General features: G+C 41.6%; 1 protein-coding gene across 3 annotated transcripts in view; it reads left to right on the top strand.

Annotated features, from left to right (window-relative positions):
- Positions 1-15770, top strand: part of nav3 (neuron navigator 3) — a 198355-nt gene that overhangs the window by 172058 nt on the left and 10527 nt on the right. For 2 of the 3 annotated variants that reach the window (XM_039600943.1, XM_039600942.1), the window contains 12 exons: positions 3292-3458; positions 4596-4749; positions 8705-8891; positions 10131-10228; positions 10322-10417; positions 10665-10833; positions 10998-11233; positions 11689-11843; positions 12193-12264; positions 12819-13015; positions 13576-13694; positions 14452-14655. In XM_039600943.1, the coding sequence (XP_039456877.1) occupies positions 3292-3458; positions 4596-4749; positions 8705-8891; positions 10131-10228; positions 10322-10417; positions 10665-10833; positions 10998-11233; positions 11689-11843; positions 12193-12264; positions 12819-13015; positions 13576-13694; positions 14452-14655 (1854 nt within the window). Of the gene's footprint in view, positions 1-2811; positions 2836-3291; positions 3459-4595; positions 4750-8704; positions 8892-10130; positions 10229-10321; positions 10418-10664; positions 10834-10997; positions 11234-11688; positions 11844-12192; positions 12265-12818; positions 13016-13575; positions 13695-14451; positions 14656-15770 lie in introns of all 3 variants that reach the window. The other variant, XM_039600941.1, reaches the window with a different exon arrangement.

The raw sequence follows: 15770 nt of genomic DNA, 5'->3' as shown, positions 1-15770 counted from the left end.
CAATGGTCTTTGAACAATGGGCTGGGAGGTCGGTTCCTTGATCATTAATATGCAAACTGTCATGACCACTGATCAATGGCCATGAGCACCATTCACAGAGAGTTGGGGAATGCTCCAATCACAGCATTGTAAGATGGCAAAAGATGTTCCCTTTGGTGCCCTTCTCGATTCAGAGATGGTCTTTCCCTTTTCACATAAATGGCCTCCTTGACTCTTAACCAAGGTTTTTTGTTGATTAGGCAGTTATTGTTTTTTAGTAATAGTGTTTAGTTTTTGTGATATTTGTAGCCAAGCAGTGGACAGGAAATAGAAGCTTTAGAAATTTGCCAAACTTTGTAAAGCATGCAATTTCGCAAAAAGCATTTTCAGTCAACAAGACTGCAACTGCATAATGTTTGGTTTTAATTCAGAAGCTGTTTATGCAAGACTTTTGTTAGACTCCTTGAATAAAAGCTACGAGTCTGCACTTCAAACGCATCTCGATTGTCTGATTGAAAATCCAGTGCCTTGCTGTCATTGTCCAAATTATTACAAACTTGACCACCTGACCCTGAACGGGATTCTGATTTTATCTTATTCTGACCTTAGTTAAAGTGAGATTCAATATATTTCTGCAATGAACTTGGTGTGTCTCTGGCAAGTATTTGCTTTTTTATACAAAATGCCAGAAAACTTTACAGAAAAGCATCCAACCGAAGAGCCACTCATCAAATGTTTTATTGAAAATACTTTCAGCTGCCTGTTTTGGGTATTTTGAGATTATGCTATGCAGGTGTCTTTTAATTTCTGGCTTGCATTCATTTGCCGCAACCAACAGTTGCTTTATATTTTTACATGAAAATATCCAGACATTGTTGGAGGTGGATTTGGTAAAAATCCCCTAGATACATATGCATTATTCAGTGGCATTAAAGCTATTTTAGATATGCTCTATATGCCCACATTAAGAGATTAAATATTTTATTTGCATAAAGAAAATATATTTTTGCAGCTCTATCAAATAAATGTGATTGTACTGCTCTCACTAAAAATCATCCAAATTCCTACAAGAAGAATGCATTAACTATACCTGTATGAGCTCAGAAGAACTTGCATTATTTTGTCTTTATTTGCTCATCAAATCAAAAGCAGAGGGATCATTTCTGCCCCAAAATGCCAATCCATGTTTTTAATGCTCTGATTTTTTTATGCCCAGTCATTCCTCCTTCAGTGTAAAGTGGGTGTTTGCTGCCTTTCATGACTGAGTCAGTCTGTGATTAACTGGTTGATACGTGTGATCAAGTCACCATGTAGATCAAAAAGCTAATATTTAGTCATATTTGAGTTGAGATTCCTCCGAGGATTGAGTATGCAGAGTGAGCAGCAAAATCTTGAAGGCGTCTTCACCTAAAAGAGGATCAAGTATAATGAACCACATTGCAGTCACTGTTTGAGAAACACTTGGAAATTCATATTTAGTGTAACATGCAGATGAGGTTGGAAAAGAAGCAGAGAGGCCACCAATGTCATGTACACAGAGGTTCAGCCTGAAAAAAGTCGAGTTTCTGTCCAGAGGTTAGAGAAGTGCTTGTTAAATTTCCAATTTTGGGTAGAAGAGAAACACTCTTCGAAATTTCCTGTCAAAGTGCTTTTGAGAAAAGCTCTTAATCCCTCAGTTACACAATTGGACTTGGTCATGCTTGGAGGTGTAAAACAGCATGGCATATAGCTTTATTCCTCCAACCCTCCTACAGAGCATGTTGGGGAAATAAAAAGGAAACAGTGTTTGCTGACTCACACGTCTAAAATGCCTCTTGAACTGAAGTTGAATCCTAGTCTCAGATGTATGTTTAAAGCAGTTTTCCTTCAATTGACAAATGTATATATACATTTTCCCAAAACCAAAGCCATAAAGCCTTTTCCCCTTTCTCTGCTCTATCTGTGCTAATTTTGCTGGTTGCTGTACAAGCTACTCAGCATCCCTGGCTGAGAGCTGCGATTTGCTGCAGTCCCGAGTGAGACAGATGACATATTAGAACTTCTGTCTCAGCCAAAGAGCGCACAAACTACAGCCAGTCTCCAGTCTCTGCTGCAATGCAAAACGCATGCCCTTGAAATGAAATGCATACTAACAGTGTAAAAGTTCCCCACGAAGCCTGACATGTCAACATCAAGCCAGCCTCATGAATACCAGCCATTTCCTTATTTCAGCAGCAATTAATTATTTATTTGCATAAATTCTTCCTGGGTGTATGATGGGTGGAGGACAGAGCTGAATTGAGGTTAGTGAATGAAAAGCAAAGACAAAAACCACACATCAGGCTAGCAGGGTGGCAAGATGAAGGATGAAGTTGCATATTATCATATAACTGCAATTACAAGTATGAATTTCAACTCATAACCTAAGCTGCAAATAATTAGTAGTTGAATATCAGTCTTATGAGTGGCAGTGTTGTAAAATGTTGCATATTTTGTGTTGTGCATCATTGTGCTGACTTCATGTTGCGTCCTGAACTCTTTGCTTTGTAAAATGTTGGTTTTATTGACTTGAGATCTAAACTGTCCTGTAAGTTTATTTGTCACCTCAGATCACCTCAGGCAGTGGTGATCAAACACTGAGCATGCTTGCAGAAATGCTCTCCTCCTACCAAAGGGAACGCAACTGTAATAACATTCATCACGATTGTCACCATTCTAGCAACAGCAGTAACTGGAATGTCTCCAGTAAAACAGTGATATTTGCAGCAGTTAGCTTTAATCAACACTGAGTCTCCTGCAGAGCAGGGGTGTGTGTTTGCGTGGCTTAACGTTGGATGTGTTTTGCATCTTCAGGTGGCTGATTCCCTCCCGGCTCAGGTCAGTGGTTCCCAGAGTGTCTTTTTGCGTGCAGTGATTCCTCAACTTCACTTCCTTTGCTCCCTCATTTGTCCTGCCTTCTCCCCCTCTTAGAGCAACCTCCTCCTTTTTCTGAGAACGTCGGCATGGATACAGCGACCTTCCCCTTTCCCCCATTGTTTCTCCTCCTCCCTCCTTTTCCTCCGCCCCTCTTCATTTTGACTGCCTGTTCATCCAAAAATGTTTAGGAACATTAAAAACGCCTGCCCCCCCATTCTCATCTGTACTTATGGTCTTGCTTCTTGCCTTTTTACCTAAACCAGACAGTGCCCATTGCTTGGAAACAGCACGGAGTAACTTCCTGACAGGATGCAATATCATCAGGGTTAATATGAACTGACATGATATGACTGAGGAGGTTAGCACGGCCGGTACTGACGTTTCTGCCCCTGTGTGTTTGTGTTATGTGTGTTGCAGTTACGGAGCTCCTTCAAGCAGGCGTTCAGCAAGAAGAAAACCAAATCACAGTCAGCCCACGATGAGATGGAGGAGATGACCGACTCTCTGCCATCATCACCCAAACTGCAGCATGACAACAGGCAAAGCAGTATCGCCACGCTGCGCTCTTCACCCTCCACCACAGAGTGAGTAAATGTATACTCATTCATTCTCACAGTTCTATTCACATGAGACATTTTCTTCTGCTGTGTCTACAGTCTATAATAAATTAAATACACACTTGTCTCATTTCTTTTTCTTCTCTAAATATCTAATTGTTTCTGACCCTCACTTCACTTTTCTTTTCTCTTTCATCCAACCACTCTGTTTCATCATTTCTTTACTATTTCTCTACCTGCTGTAGCAAGTGCGTTTGTGATAGCAAGTCCTCCCCCATTTGGACGGCAAAGAAAAAGCTAAATGGTTATGTGGTCTACAAGCACAGATCTCGGTAACAGGCACTGAGTGGCATGCTCCCTGGGAGTGTGTTTGCAGTGGTTTGTGTTTGTGTGGCGTTCTTATCCATATTAGCGTTTTGCTCCGGGACACAAACTGAACCAGGACCTTAAAATTGTCCAATTCTCGGTTATGAAAAAGTAGCAGAATGGAAAGAAAACTATTCTTGTTTTGTCAGACATGTCAGAAAAAATTGTCTGCATCTTACTACAAAAGATCAATATATCTATTGAAATATCGATATATAGCTGATTCAGTCATGCCAGGTGTTGTTTGGGTTAAGATAACGTGGCATGCGTGGTATCTTAACTCTGATAGTCTCGGCATGTGGAGGTTTTTGACTTAGCAAACATAGCACTTTTACATATCGACCTTTTTAATATCTGCCTGCTGATTATGAAAACAGCTGAATCTCTGTCATTATAACAACACCACATCAGCCTCTTTAGTTTACTCTGAAAATGATCTCTTACATTTCAGACTAAACATTAATGTTAAATAAAGAAAAGAGCAACCGGTATGCTGCATGGCTGTCACAAATTCTAGCATAAACATCCTACACATATTGCAATATTTCTTTTCCTGTAAGATTGCTAAAATAAAATACTGTAGTATCAATAGGAAGGATTTGCTGTACCAAGTGCTTAACGTTCCTTGTTCACCCATGTGATACCAGCCTTACATGATCTTCACCACTGACTCAGGCTTCCCTTTGAACTTCAGCTTTCTTGTTCCCCCTAAGTGCACATTCTCCAGACTCTGTGTACATGCTTGGTATAACCATAAAGGTGAGCCCTCCTCCTCCCTGTGTGTGAACCCACTTTCAGGCTATGTGAATGCACCGAGGCTGAGGCAGAAATCATCCTCCAGCTGAAGAATGAGCTGAGGGAGAAGGAGCTCAAGTTGACGGACATCCGCCTGGAGGCACTTAGCTCTGCCCATCACCTAGACCAGATCCGAGAGGCCATGAACCGCATGCAGGTGAGCTTAAACTAAACCCCAGTCAATGTTGAACTGTGTCGATTTATATTTGAGCTCAAGCTGCATCAGCATGCACAGCTGTCAGCTTGCCAGGGGTCACAGCAATGAAAAATATGAATATCCTTTCGCAACATAACTAGTCACCTAGTGCTCTCACTCTTTAGCTATTAAATTCTATTTTATGGTGTTGTTTAAGATATGTATGTAACCCAACTTACGATTTATTATCAAGAATGACCAAATTCCCACTAGCCAGTATCAGAAAATCTAGGATCGGCAGGAGCCCAAGGTATAAACATCAATAAAGAGGGACCACACCAGAGTAGACTGTTCACAAATTTGTTATATTTGACACACAGCAGCTGCAAACAAATGTAATGAAAGCAATAAAATAAAATACAAAATATTTCCCCCCAAATAACAAACTAAATAAAAGTGCGCGCATACAGCTTTCTCTGAGTCAAATGATTGAGTGAATAATGTCTGGTAACTGATGGATCGTTGGGGCCCGTTCAGTTTGTTTAACGTTTGTCCTACCACACTCCGATGAAGTAGAAAGTTCGTAGTCCTGCAGGTATCTGAAGCTTCAATGGGAACGAAGCTTTGGCTTCAATAAAACCTCAGCAAATCCTATTTACTTTTGGGTTGGCTCGCCATCCAGTTAACTGGAACTGTGGAATCGCTGCTCCTCGATGGAGACTTGCTTCAGAATGGGTCCGTCTGGTGTGGTCCCTCTTTATTGATGTTTATACCTTGGGCTCCTGCCGATCCTAGATTTTCTGATACTGGCTAGTGGGAATTTGGTCATTCTTGAGTCATCCTTTTACCAGATAACAAAAAAAAAAACCCCTGACCTACAAACAGGTCACAGGTCCATATAGTCACATACACCGTTGTGAAACTGCCACACATACTTAGAGCATTCAGAATAAACGATAAGTATCAGTGTAACTTTAAAAAAAAAAAAAAAATCTTCATTCAACTAGCTCTGTTGTACAACAAAATATATCACTGCAGCATCATATCCTCTTAGGTGAGCTACAATTTTATCAACCTGAAGGGTTGACAATGTTCACAAAACCACAGCTTCTAGCCTTAACACTGTAGCTGCAGTCGGCAACTCACAGTAGCTCACCAGACTTGCACATTATAAACAACTCAAAGAGCATAACTGAAAATACAAGAATCGGCTTACAATTGAAATCAATTGTTACACATAAAACTGATTAGGACCATTTCTTTTGTTTTTGTTTCTTTCCCTTTTTTTCTTACACGTAATACGGTCGCAGACGCTAGCCATTTCACTCACAGAAATACATTCAATTCTGCTAGCGTGAGCTCTAGGTGTTAGGTTAGCGGCTAGCGGACTTTCCGTCCCGTTAAGTCTGCCCTTTTCTCCTTAACAAATTAGGTTTTCCCCACTTTTCTTACTCACCGATGACAGGGTGAAACTCTGAACGACAAAAAAAAACCCAAAACACTGCAACAGACTCGCTTGCAACTCCTAGCAATTCGACTTCGGTAACATTAGTTTCTGGGGCACATGGCATTGTATGAACAGGAACGATATGGCAACTATGGAAAGTCATGTGATCAAGGTCAACAGCAAGGGTCGCTGGGAGCTCATTGCTGATTGGCCAAGTAAGAAAGAAATGACTAAATTGTTTACATCATACACCGAAAAAGTACTTTCCACGGCTCTTTTTTTCTAGCTGGGCTACATGTAACCCATGTAATTTTTGCTATATAACTTTGCACTGTCCACTTTCTGCTGTAACAAAACAAATTTCCGACGTGTGGGACTAATAAAGGTTGTCTTATCTTATCTTACCTCATCTTAAATGTACTGCAGCTTCATAATCGAGAATGAAAATGAAACAGTCAATGACAGTAATGACATTTAAACTTCTTTGCCTCCAGGCCAAGAGTAAAATGAGAGGCACAATAGAACTGTCAGTGTGGTTAATGTTTAGCTGGAACTTGCAGCAAATTAGTATAGCTTCATATTATGTCTGTCCTGGCTCTGCCCACTGATTATGAAATTGTCTGTCATTTCTTTCATTTGTACACTTTGCTCACTTGACCTGGAAGCCAGGCTTTCCCTCTACTTTCAGCCTTTTTTTTAAGCTAAGCTGACCCACTGCTAACTCCCCCTACTTTGGCCCAATTTCATTCAGTTACCTCTGTCACTCCTTTTTCACCACATTGTGCAAAGTGATGCTGCAGTCCTTCATAACTGCAGGTAGGACGATATAATTAACTTTCAGGTTTTGTGCTTGAAGTCTTATTTTTCAGCTCCTAGTACTGGGGTCTGCAAGCTTTAGTAACAGCAGAGCCATTTTCTGCAGTTTTTCACAAACAACAATCTGCATAGAGTCACAAAACAATAATACAGACATTATGAAATTGTAGAAATAGAATGTTGTGAATATATCTGTTAGACCTACTCTTAAAATGTTGACAGTTTGAATTTTACCTGACTTTGTGCAAATGAATTCAAATCCAAGTATCTTACTTGGATAATAACTTTAAAAATAATAAAAGTAAAAAAGAAATCATCCAGTTGCATTTTAATATCAAGCATGTCAGCGAGCCAACAATCTGGCTGTGAATTCAACCTGTTTTTTCCTTCAATTGCTAAATACTTTTTTTAAATAATTGAAATCTGCTTTAACTGCTGTTAAAGTTCAGGAGAATTAAAAAAAGTAAGGTGGCTGCACAGCTATTACAAGTTTACCTTTTTTCCAACTAGTTTTTTGTTTCCTCAAAGCCACAGGGAGCCACTGGAGATGGGCAAAACACTGACATTAAAATGAGCAAATAATCTGTTATTTGGTCAGCAGACAAGTGTTAAAATGTTGGAGGGAGAAATAGTGCAAACAGCAATGAGCATGGTGAGTTGAAATTAGATGCAGATTGCAAGATCTCACTCTAGTTTGTGAGGAGCACACCTTCCAGACATCTGCATCAAGGTAAACAACACTGAGAAATACTCTGCATGACTTACCCTCCACTACCTGCAACAGAAAACTGCTATTGGTACTTGATCGTGGTACTAGTTGTTTTCATCTAATGCTATGCAAGAAAGAAGGTAAGCTTAAATCAGAAAAGTCCAACCATTACTTCAAGTCCTATTAGGATATAAACTTTAGGAAATGCAAAAACTTCCAGCAGCCTCCAAACAGGCACTTTATAAAAGAACAGTCATTCTATTTTTAAGCAGTCTGGAAAACCATCCTCTGTTCTCTGATGATTAATAACTGATATCCAGGCCAAGACTTCCTGTTCCACCGGTCGTTGTTTGCTGTCCAGCTATGAATGCAGATAAAGTAAAAAAGCTGATGAAAGCTAAATAGCTCTCTGCTTTCCACTACTCTTTACCTGCAACCCAGCATAGCCTTTAATGTACCACAAATGGACAACTATCAAATATCTGTTGATAAAGATAGGTTTGAAGGGGAAAACACCTCATGAAGGTGGAATTCAATTGTTTAATTTTCCATGAAGCTGAATTTTTAAAAAGGGGAGTTTCTCCATGAAAATAAACTCCCATTATTTATTCCAGTACTGCTGATGCAGTGTAATGAAATCATCCTTTCAAAGCATAGTGTGCACAGATGCTGTGACTTTCATATTTTCAAAGGAACACATATTAAAGAATATCCTGTGTCACTCTGGATGTCTCAGTTAAGTGGATGCTTGTGAATGTGGGCTGCCTATAGTCTCCCTGTCAGATGGGGATCATGTCCAATTCCTTATCTGAGACTTAATCTTCAGTACAAAGAGAGGCTCGAAGATCAAAAAGTTGCCTACAGCGTATAATTCCAGTGATACTGATTCAGAATAACAACAATGCAGGAAATGACCATCTGCTGTTGGAGGAGCCTATCATTCAGTGTCTTTAAAAACAGTTTCTGTTAGATTTGCTATGGTTTTCTTTATTTGCAACACACAGAATGAGATTGAGATGCTGAAAGCAGAAAATGATCGTCTGAAGTCCAGCGGTAACGCAACACCGACAGCCACACCCGTGAAGACAGCCCGGCCGCCCTCTGAGACCTCTAGCACCTCCTCATCCTCCTCACGTCAGTCCTTGGGGCTGTCCCTCAATAACCTCAACATCACAGACACCATCATGTCAGGTGAGTTCAGCGTCAGTGCTGGTTTCTGCAGCCCATCGATCTGAGGTGTCTCTGTGTAGCAGCATCGCACCCAGCAGTTTGTTCTGGGCAGTGAATGCAGTGGGAGGGTGGATAAATGGAAAAAAGAAACAAAAAGAATTTTTACAGTCAAGACAAAGCATACAACTAGATGTTTTTTGATTATAAAAAGGATTTCTTTCAGAAACATTATATTAATCATCAGGGTTGTATTCATACTTCTCATTTGAGAAGTAAGTGTAGGAGTTGTGTGTCTAGTGATGCTGAAGGACATCGTTTATAGTCCGCAGTAATTCGTGTTTTTGTGCAGCATCAAGTTGGATTAGCTCTCTTCATACTTGCCTCAATAAATGCCAGAGAATTGTGTTTGTGGAGAGAAATGATCCGGATGAGCTGCATTAAAATGATGAAATATCTGCCCCTCTCTGCTGTGGGGGTTTCCAGCCAAGCAGGACCTATTACATAAACACTCTTCAATCTCTTCAGGCCTGCCTCTTTTGAGAGCTGGAAAAGTTTGTCCCTCTCACTTGGACTGTAATTAACTTAGAAGGCACGGCCCCCTCTGATGACCTAGCCTCTCATTACCTGAACGTCCGGTGAGCCAAGAGCAGCGACATATGGGAAGGCAAGTGGGCCAGTGGGCTGTTATCACCTGAGCACAGAGCCCTCTGCCAAGGGTAGCCAGCCGAATACAGAGTACCCCCTTCCTCTCGCCAAAATGGAACCTGAGAAAAAGGAGAACGAATGAGATTTAGGAGGGGAGCTGTTAATAGTGTGGCAAAAGTCACATAGTTAAAATATTAAATGTATTAGGAGGTCTGATTTCAGCTGAGTGGTTAAAACATTTGATTTCATACTGATTTCATCCCACTCTTCTGTCACAGTAGCGGATTCCACATCCTTCGTGAGCGGCTGAACAATTCTTCGGCTAGAAACACTCAAATGAGCTTATTCCACTGAACGATTTTTCATTTCTTTACTCGCCAAAAGTTCTTTGCCTTTCATTTCTGTTCATACATTATCATTCTGTGCACTTCCTAAAAATGACTGTACGAAAACCCCGACTAAATGTAATTATCACATTAAAGAAAGCTATTAGCTGCATTTTACTTTGGAGTCTGTGTGTTTCTAGCTATATTTTGTTGGCAGGCAGAGCAAGAGTTTGTTTATTCTGACAGATTCAAGCTGGTTTTTCTTTCTAACATTAAGGTTTATTTTCAGATATTCTCCTCGATGACAGCTATGAGGGCAACCAACGCAAAGAGGGCCGCAGTGTGCGAATAGTGGTTACTATCAGCAGTGGGCCAAATATCACCAAGGTTTGTGAATGATTCCTCCAGGAAAACCACTGCATTAAACTGAGAGGTTCTAGGTTATATTGCTATATGTAATACATGTATGTAACTCCTCAGGGTACACAAAGCCAGGAGTACCTGATTGGGTCTATAGGTGTGAGTGGGAAAACCAAGTGGGATGTCCTGGATGGGGTTATCCGACGCCTCTTTAAAGTAAGCAGAAATCATTTGTCCACATGACAGATGTTCGTTACTGAGCTTGCTGTAGTTTGTAAGAGGACTAGCTTGTGTAATTTATCATCTCAGTGATGAATCTGTGCAAATTAAAGCTCCTGTTGTCATCGTTGATATCATATTTAAATGACTTTAAAAAAAAAAAAAAGCCCTCACAACACGGAGAAATGTGTAAACTTGGCTGATTGTGCAGTTGTTAAAGTTCCACCGTTCCCCCTCGCTGCAGGAGTATGTGTTCCGCGTGGATCCTCTGACCAGCCTGGGTCTCAGCTCAGACAGTATTGTCTGCTACAGGATGGGTGAGGTGATTCGCTCCCACGCCTCTGAAGTGCCTGAGCTGCTGCCCTGCGGCTACCTGGTGGGTGACAACAACATCATCAAGGTCAACCTTAAAGGTGAGTCAGCTGGGACGTTTTATTTGTGGATTATAGATTTTGTAGTAACGCACTGCGGAAAATATGCAGACCTGGTAACAATAACATAAACTTGAGCCTCATTTTCCAGTCTGCTGTATAATATTCATATTTTCCTTTCCTCTTTCCTTCCTTGCTCATTACAGGTGTTAAGGAGAACAGCATAGACAGCCTCGTGTTTGACACTCTCATCCCGAAGCCCATCATCCAGCGATATCTCAACCTGTTGATGGAGCACCGTCGGATCATCCTCTCAGGACCCAGTGGCACCGGTAAATCCTTTCTGGCTGCCAAACTGGCTGAGTACATCATTTCCGACATGGGGCAGGAAGTGACGGAGCACAATGTGGCCAGCTTCAATGTCGACCAGAATTCCAGCAAGGTAAGAAGAACAAGATTTATTTTATTTTTTTTAGCTTAGCCAGGCTACAAAGTCAAGCTCAGTCATGATTGTGGCAGATCAGCTACATGTCTAACAGGAAAATTTGATATAGGTAGCACTATTTAAGCTGCTTTAGCCTGTCCACTGTTGCTGCCCACCTCCTCCTTTCATACTGACCCCATCAGTCTGTTGTCATCAATGCCTGCTCCATTTTTGCTGCGTTTACTGAATGCTGTTTCTGACCAATCACAAGTCATTATAATTCATAGTTTAAGCATAAAAGTTTATCCAGAAGGGTAGAAAGGCTATTGCATACAGATTTGCTAGCAGTGCATGTCATTATATGGATTTTATACAGAAGTATGAGGACTGTTACTTTACTTGTTACCTTGCATTTAAAAATTGTCCAAATTAGTGTTATATCACAAATGAATGAATATTTTTGTTCTACACAGGACCTACGTCAGTACCTATCAACCCTGGCTGAGCAGTGTAACTCTGAGGAGACGGACACAGAGCTCCCCACTGTGGTCATCCTGGACAACCTCCACCATATCGGCTCCCTCAGCGACATTTTCAATGGCTTTCTCAACTGCAAGTATCACAAATGGTGAGTCAGAAATTTTCCTCTCCTCTACACTGAAACGCCTTGCAGGGACAAGTCCCACTGTCGCTCACAGTTCTAGTCAGGTCAAGTCCATTTTATTTTCACAGCCTAAATTCAGATGTCACAAGTTTTGCCTCTCAGCATTTTTAGTCTGTTCAGCTTTTGTTCTTGAAAACCTTTAATAGGCAAAAAGATAGAACAGCTAGTACATTAGCAGGTTTGTAGCATGCTCGTTCCCACTCAAGTCAAGTTGTAAACTCACTATAATAACATATCTAAGCGTTATGTATTAACAACTGCATTTTTCTCTAGGCTAAGCACTCTGAGTAATCGCATGTGTTTGTCTGTCCAGCCCTTACGTTATCGGGACCATGAATCAGGGGGTGTCTTCGTCTCCTAACCTCGAGCTGCATCACAACTTCAGGTTTGACACATTTGACTCTGTTATTCTTTGTGTAACATTGCTGTAGTGTTATTCACTTGTATACCTCACTTTTATTGTGTTTAAAAGCTCCTTCAGTTCTCCAACAGGGAAATGATTTGTACTTTTACTTGCTTTTCCTCCTGCTGAGCTTTGGATCTGTTTGGTTGCAATACTCTGTGTCTCACAGATCATAAATGAAATGCATTCTTCCACAGGGAGTGCTCTAATTATGTCTCCTGGATAATTAGCCCCGTTAAATGAGAATTAATAGGCTGTGATGCCTGTTCTGAGTGAGGATCATTTCTGCTTGGCATGTTTGACTAGTTGATGATTGGGCAAATACAATATGATTAGAAAGAGATTAACGTGAGCCAGAAATTAATTTAATATGACTCTATTATAGTTACACAGAATGGGATCCAAACTGTGATGGAAGAAATGCTGTCACATCATCTTTAAACTGAGATGCTTTGATGAGAAATTGAATTTGATGTTGAGCTGATTGATTTGTTTCTGTGCTTTTGTTTGGCCATTGATCATCTGTCCTATCGTAGGTGGGTGCTGTGCACCAACCACACTGAACCAGTCAAAGGTTTCCTGGGGCGCTTCCTACGGCGGAAGCTGATTGAGACAGAGATTGATAAGAACATGCGCAGCAATGACCTGATTAAGATTATTGACTGGATCCCCAAAACCTGGCAGCACCTCAACAGCTTCCTGGAGGCACACAGCTCCTCCGATGTTACCATAGGTCAGGTGTCACACACACAAACAAACAAACACACACACACACACACAACCCCATTCAGCTATCTTAGTGAGGTCCTTCATTGACATAATGCTTTCCCTAGCCCCTTACCCTAACCCTAACCATTAAAAATGAATGCCTAACCCTAACCCTTACCCTAAACCTATCCATAGCCTAATTGTAACCCTGACACTAAAACCACATTTTGAGCCTCAATAATACCTTTAAATGCCTTCAAATTTGTGAGGAGTGGGTTGTGTGTCCTCACAAGTGACTGTTGGTTCTGACAAGTATAATAGAATGCAGATTTCGGTCCTCACAAAGATAGCTAGACAGGAACACACACACACACATACACACACACACACACACTAGTGTGTGTGCTGTTTGTCTAACACTGAAATCTCTGTTGTGCCTTATTTTAGCTGTTATCTGTCTCAGTGCACAGTAATATAAAGTTTTTCTGTATGTGATCTCTTCAGCAGCTCATTAGTTTTAACTGTGCACCATGTCACTAATCTTTGCTTCACTCATCATCCTCTTTCTTTTTTTCGTCCCTGCAGGCCCTCGTCTGTTCCTGTCCTGTCCCATGGATGTAGAGGGTTCTCGGGTTTGGTTCACTGACCTGTGGAACTACTCCCTGGTGCCCTACCTGCTGGAGGCTGTCAGGGAAGGACTGCAGGTACAACTTGATAAAACATAACTGTGTGGTGTCACCAATAAATCTTTTTACAGCATAATGCTAAAAATAAAAAATGAACATTAAAGTGCCACATTTTTCAGGTTAGTATATAACAGCATCTAATAAAACCCAAACAAAAGGAAGTATGCAGTAAAATAAAGCCTTAACATGTCTGCACTGCTGCCTCATTAACCGCACAAGTTTTAATGTGTGCCATTGTCTGTGCGAATGAATGCTGGCTGCTACTGTGAGAGAAAACTCTGAGATCAAATTTTCAACATTTTTAACCCTCCATAACAGGATTTTACCAGTACATATATATTACAAAGGACAGTGTTAAAACACTTCTACGCTTTTACTTTCATCTGAGGGGGTTCTCGTTCTGCTGGACCATTTTTGTCATGGCACGGATGTTAAAATGGCATGGACAGTCTCGGTCATTGTGTCCTTGGGCAAGACACTTCACCCGTGGCCTACTGGTGGTGGTCAGAGGGCCCGGTGGCGCCAGTGTCCGGCAGCCTCTGTCAGTGCGCCCCAGGGTGGCTGTGGCTACACTGTAGCTTGCCATCACCAGTGTGTGAATGTGTGTGTGAATGGGTGGATGACTGGGTTTGTAAAGTGCTTTGGGGTCCTTAGGGACTAGTAAAGCGCTATACAAATACAGGCCATTTACCATTTACCATAAGATTAGAACAACAGTGTTTTATTAAAAAAGAAAGCTTGATTGACCTCTCTCCCCTTTCGGCCTTTCTTGCAGCTGTACGGCAAAAGAGCTGCATGGGAAGATCCATCCAAGTGGGTGAATGACACATATCCATGGAACGCCGCCTCACTGCAGCAGGACGGGCAGTCGCTGCTCCAGCTGAGGCCGGAGGACGTGGGATATGATGGATACAGCTCATCCAAGGAGGGCGCCTCATCCAAGCAAGTGTCTCAGAGTGACACTGAGGGAGACCCACTGGTGAGGAACAAAGGAGAAAGGGTGTTCTCAGAGATTTTTAAGTGACTAAGAATTAAAAGAGCAAACATGAACGCTGAGAAAGCTGATGGAGCAAGTCCTCTCTAGAACATGAATGTTCACGTCAATGCTGCAGGCCACTGTGAATAGTCATTGCTCAGGCAGTGTTTGGGTGTTGTTGACGTGGCCTTATGAAAGAGGTACAGACTCGTGGGACTGATAAATTATTACCAGCAGCTGTTGATGGCCTCCAGGTTGCATTTTGTCAATACTTGATTTCTAACAAATGAATGAACACGTCGCTAACATGGCACCAGAACAAAATGAAAATGAAAAAAGCTAAGTGGGCTGATAGTATTGATGCTGACGCTGGTGTTGGTATCAGATCAATACCAGCATCGCAGCATCGATACTTTATTTCTGTCCTGTAAATACAGAAAAATATTTTTTTGGAAATGAAAAAATACACCTCAGACATGCACTATGAAAAATGTCTGAGCTTTTTTTCTGTGTTTATTGTGTCACGTAGGGCCCAAAATGGCCTCCGTACAAGGAAGTGGTAGCTCTAATACTGACCAGTAACGCACCACCACACGCACACTGCAATGGGTTACACAAGATTTATTTGTTCCTTCTCCGGGTAAAACTACTGGCTGAAGACACAACTCTGGCCAGGAATCCAAGGCCCAAAGCCACCACGGTCAGGATTATTAGCCTTTTCAGGCCTGACTTCGTTCGAGGCTGGGTCTCCACATCACATCCTGGGAGCTAGAACTTCCCCAAAACTGGTCCAGTTTCCTTGTCAGGGGCACAGAGAGTGTCCAGTCCAGTGTTTGTTTTCCTGCCTCCCAGCACATCCACTCACATCCCAATAAAAATGAGTCCTCCCTCCAACATCCTCAGATTATTTTAAAAGCAAAACCAGGCCAGGTTAAAAATCTTTTCCTTTAAAATGTGCACACTTCCTCCTGGAGTCTCCGAGGCTTCCCTACTGCACCAGTGTCCCACAAAAAACAACAACCAACCCCACTTCCTGTTTCCTCTCCCCTTTATAGAGAAGGGCTCCAATCCTCCCCAATCAGCTGTTCCCTGTACTCAACTCCAAATAGCTGGCAGCT

The sequence above is a fragment of the Oreochromis aureus genome, linkage group 17 (genome assembly GCF_013358895.1).
Source record: "Oreochromis aureus strain Israel breed Guangdong linkage group 17, ZZ_aureus, whole genome shotgun sequence".
In the NCBI taxonomy this organism is placed as follows: domain Eukaryota; kingdom Metazoa; phylum Chordata; class Actinopteri; order Cichliformes; family Cichlidae; genus Oreochromis; species Oreochromis aureus.
Note: the sequence above shows the minus strand (reverse complement) of the source record. Positions and strands in the feature narration are given on the sequence as shown.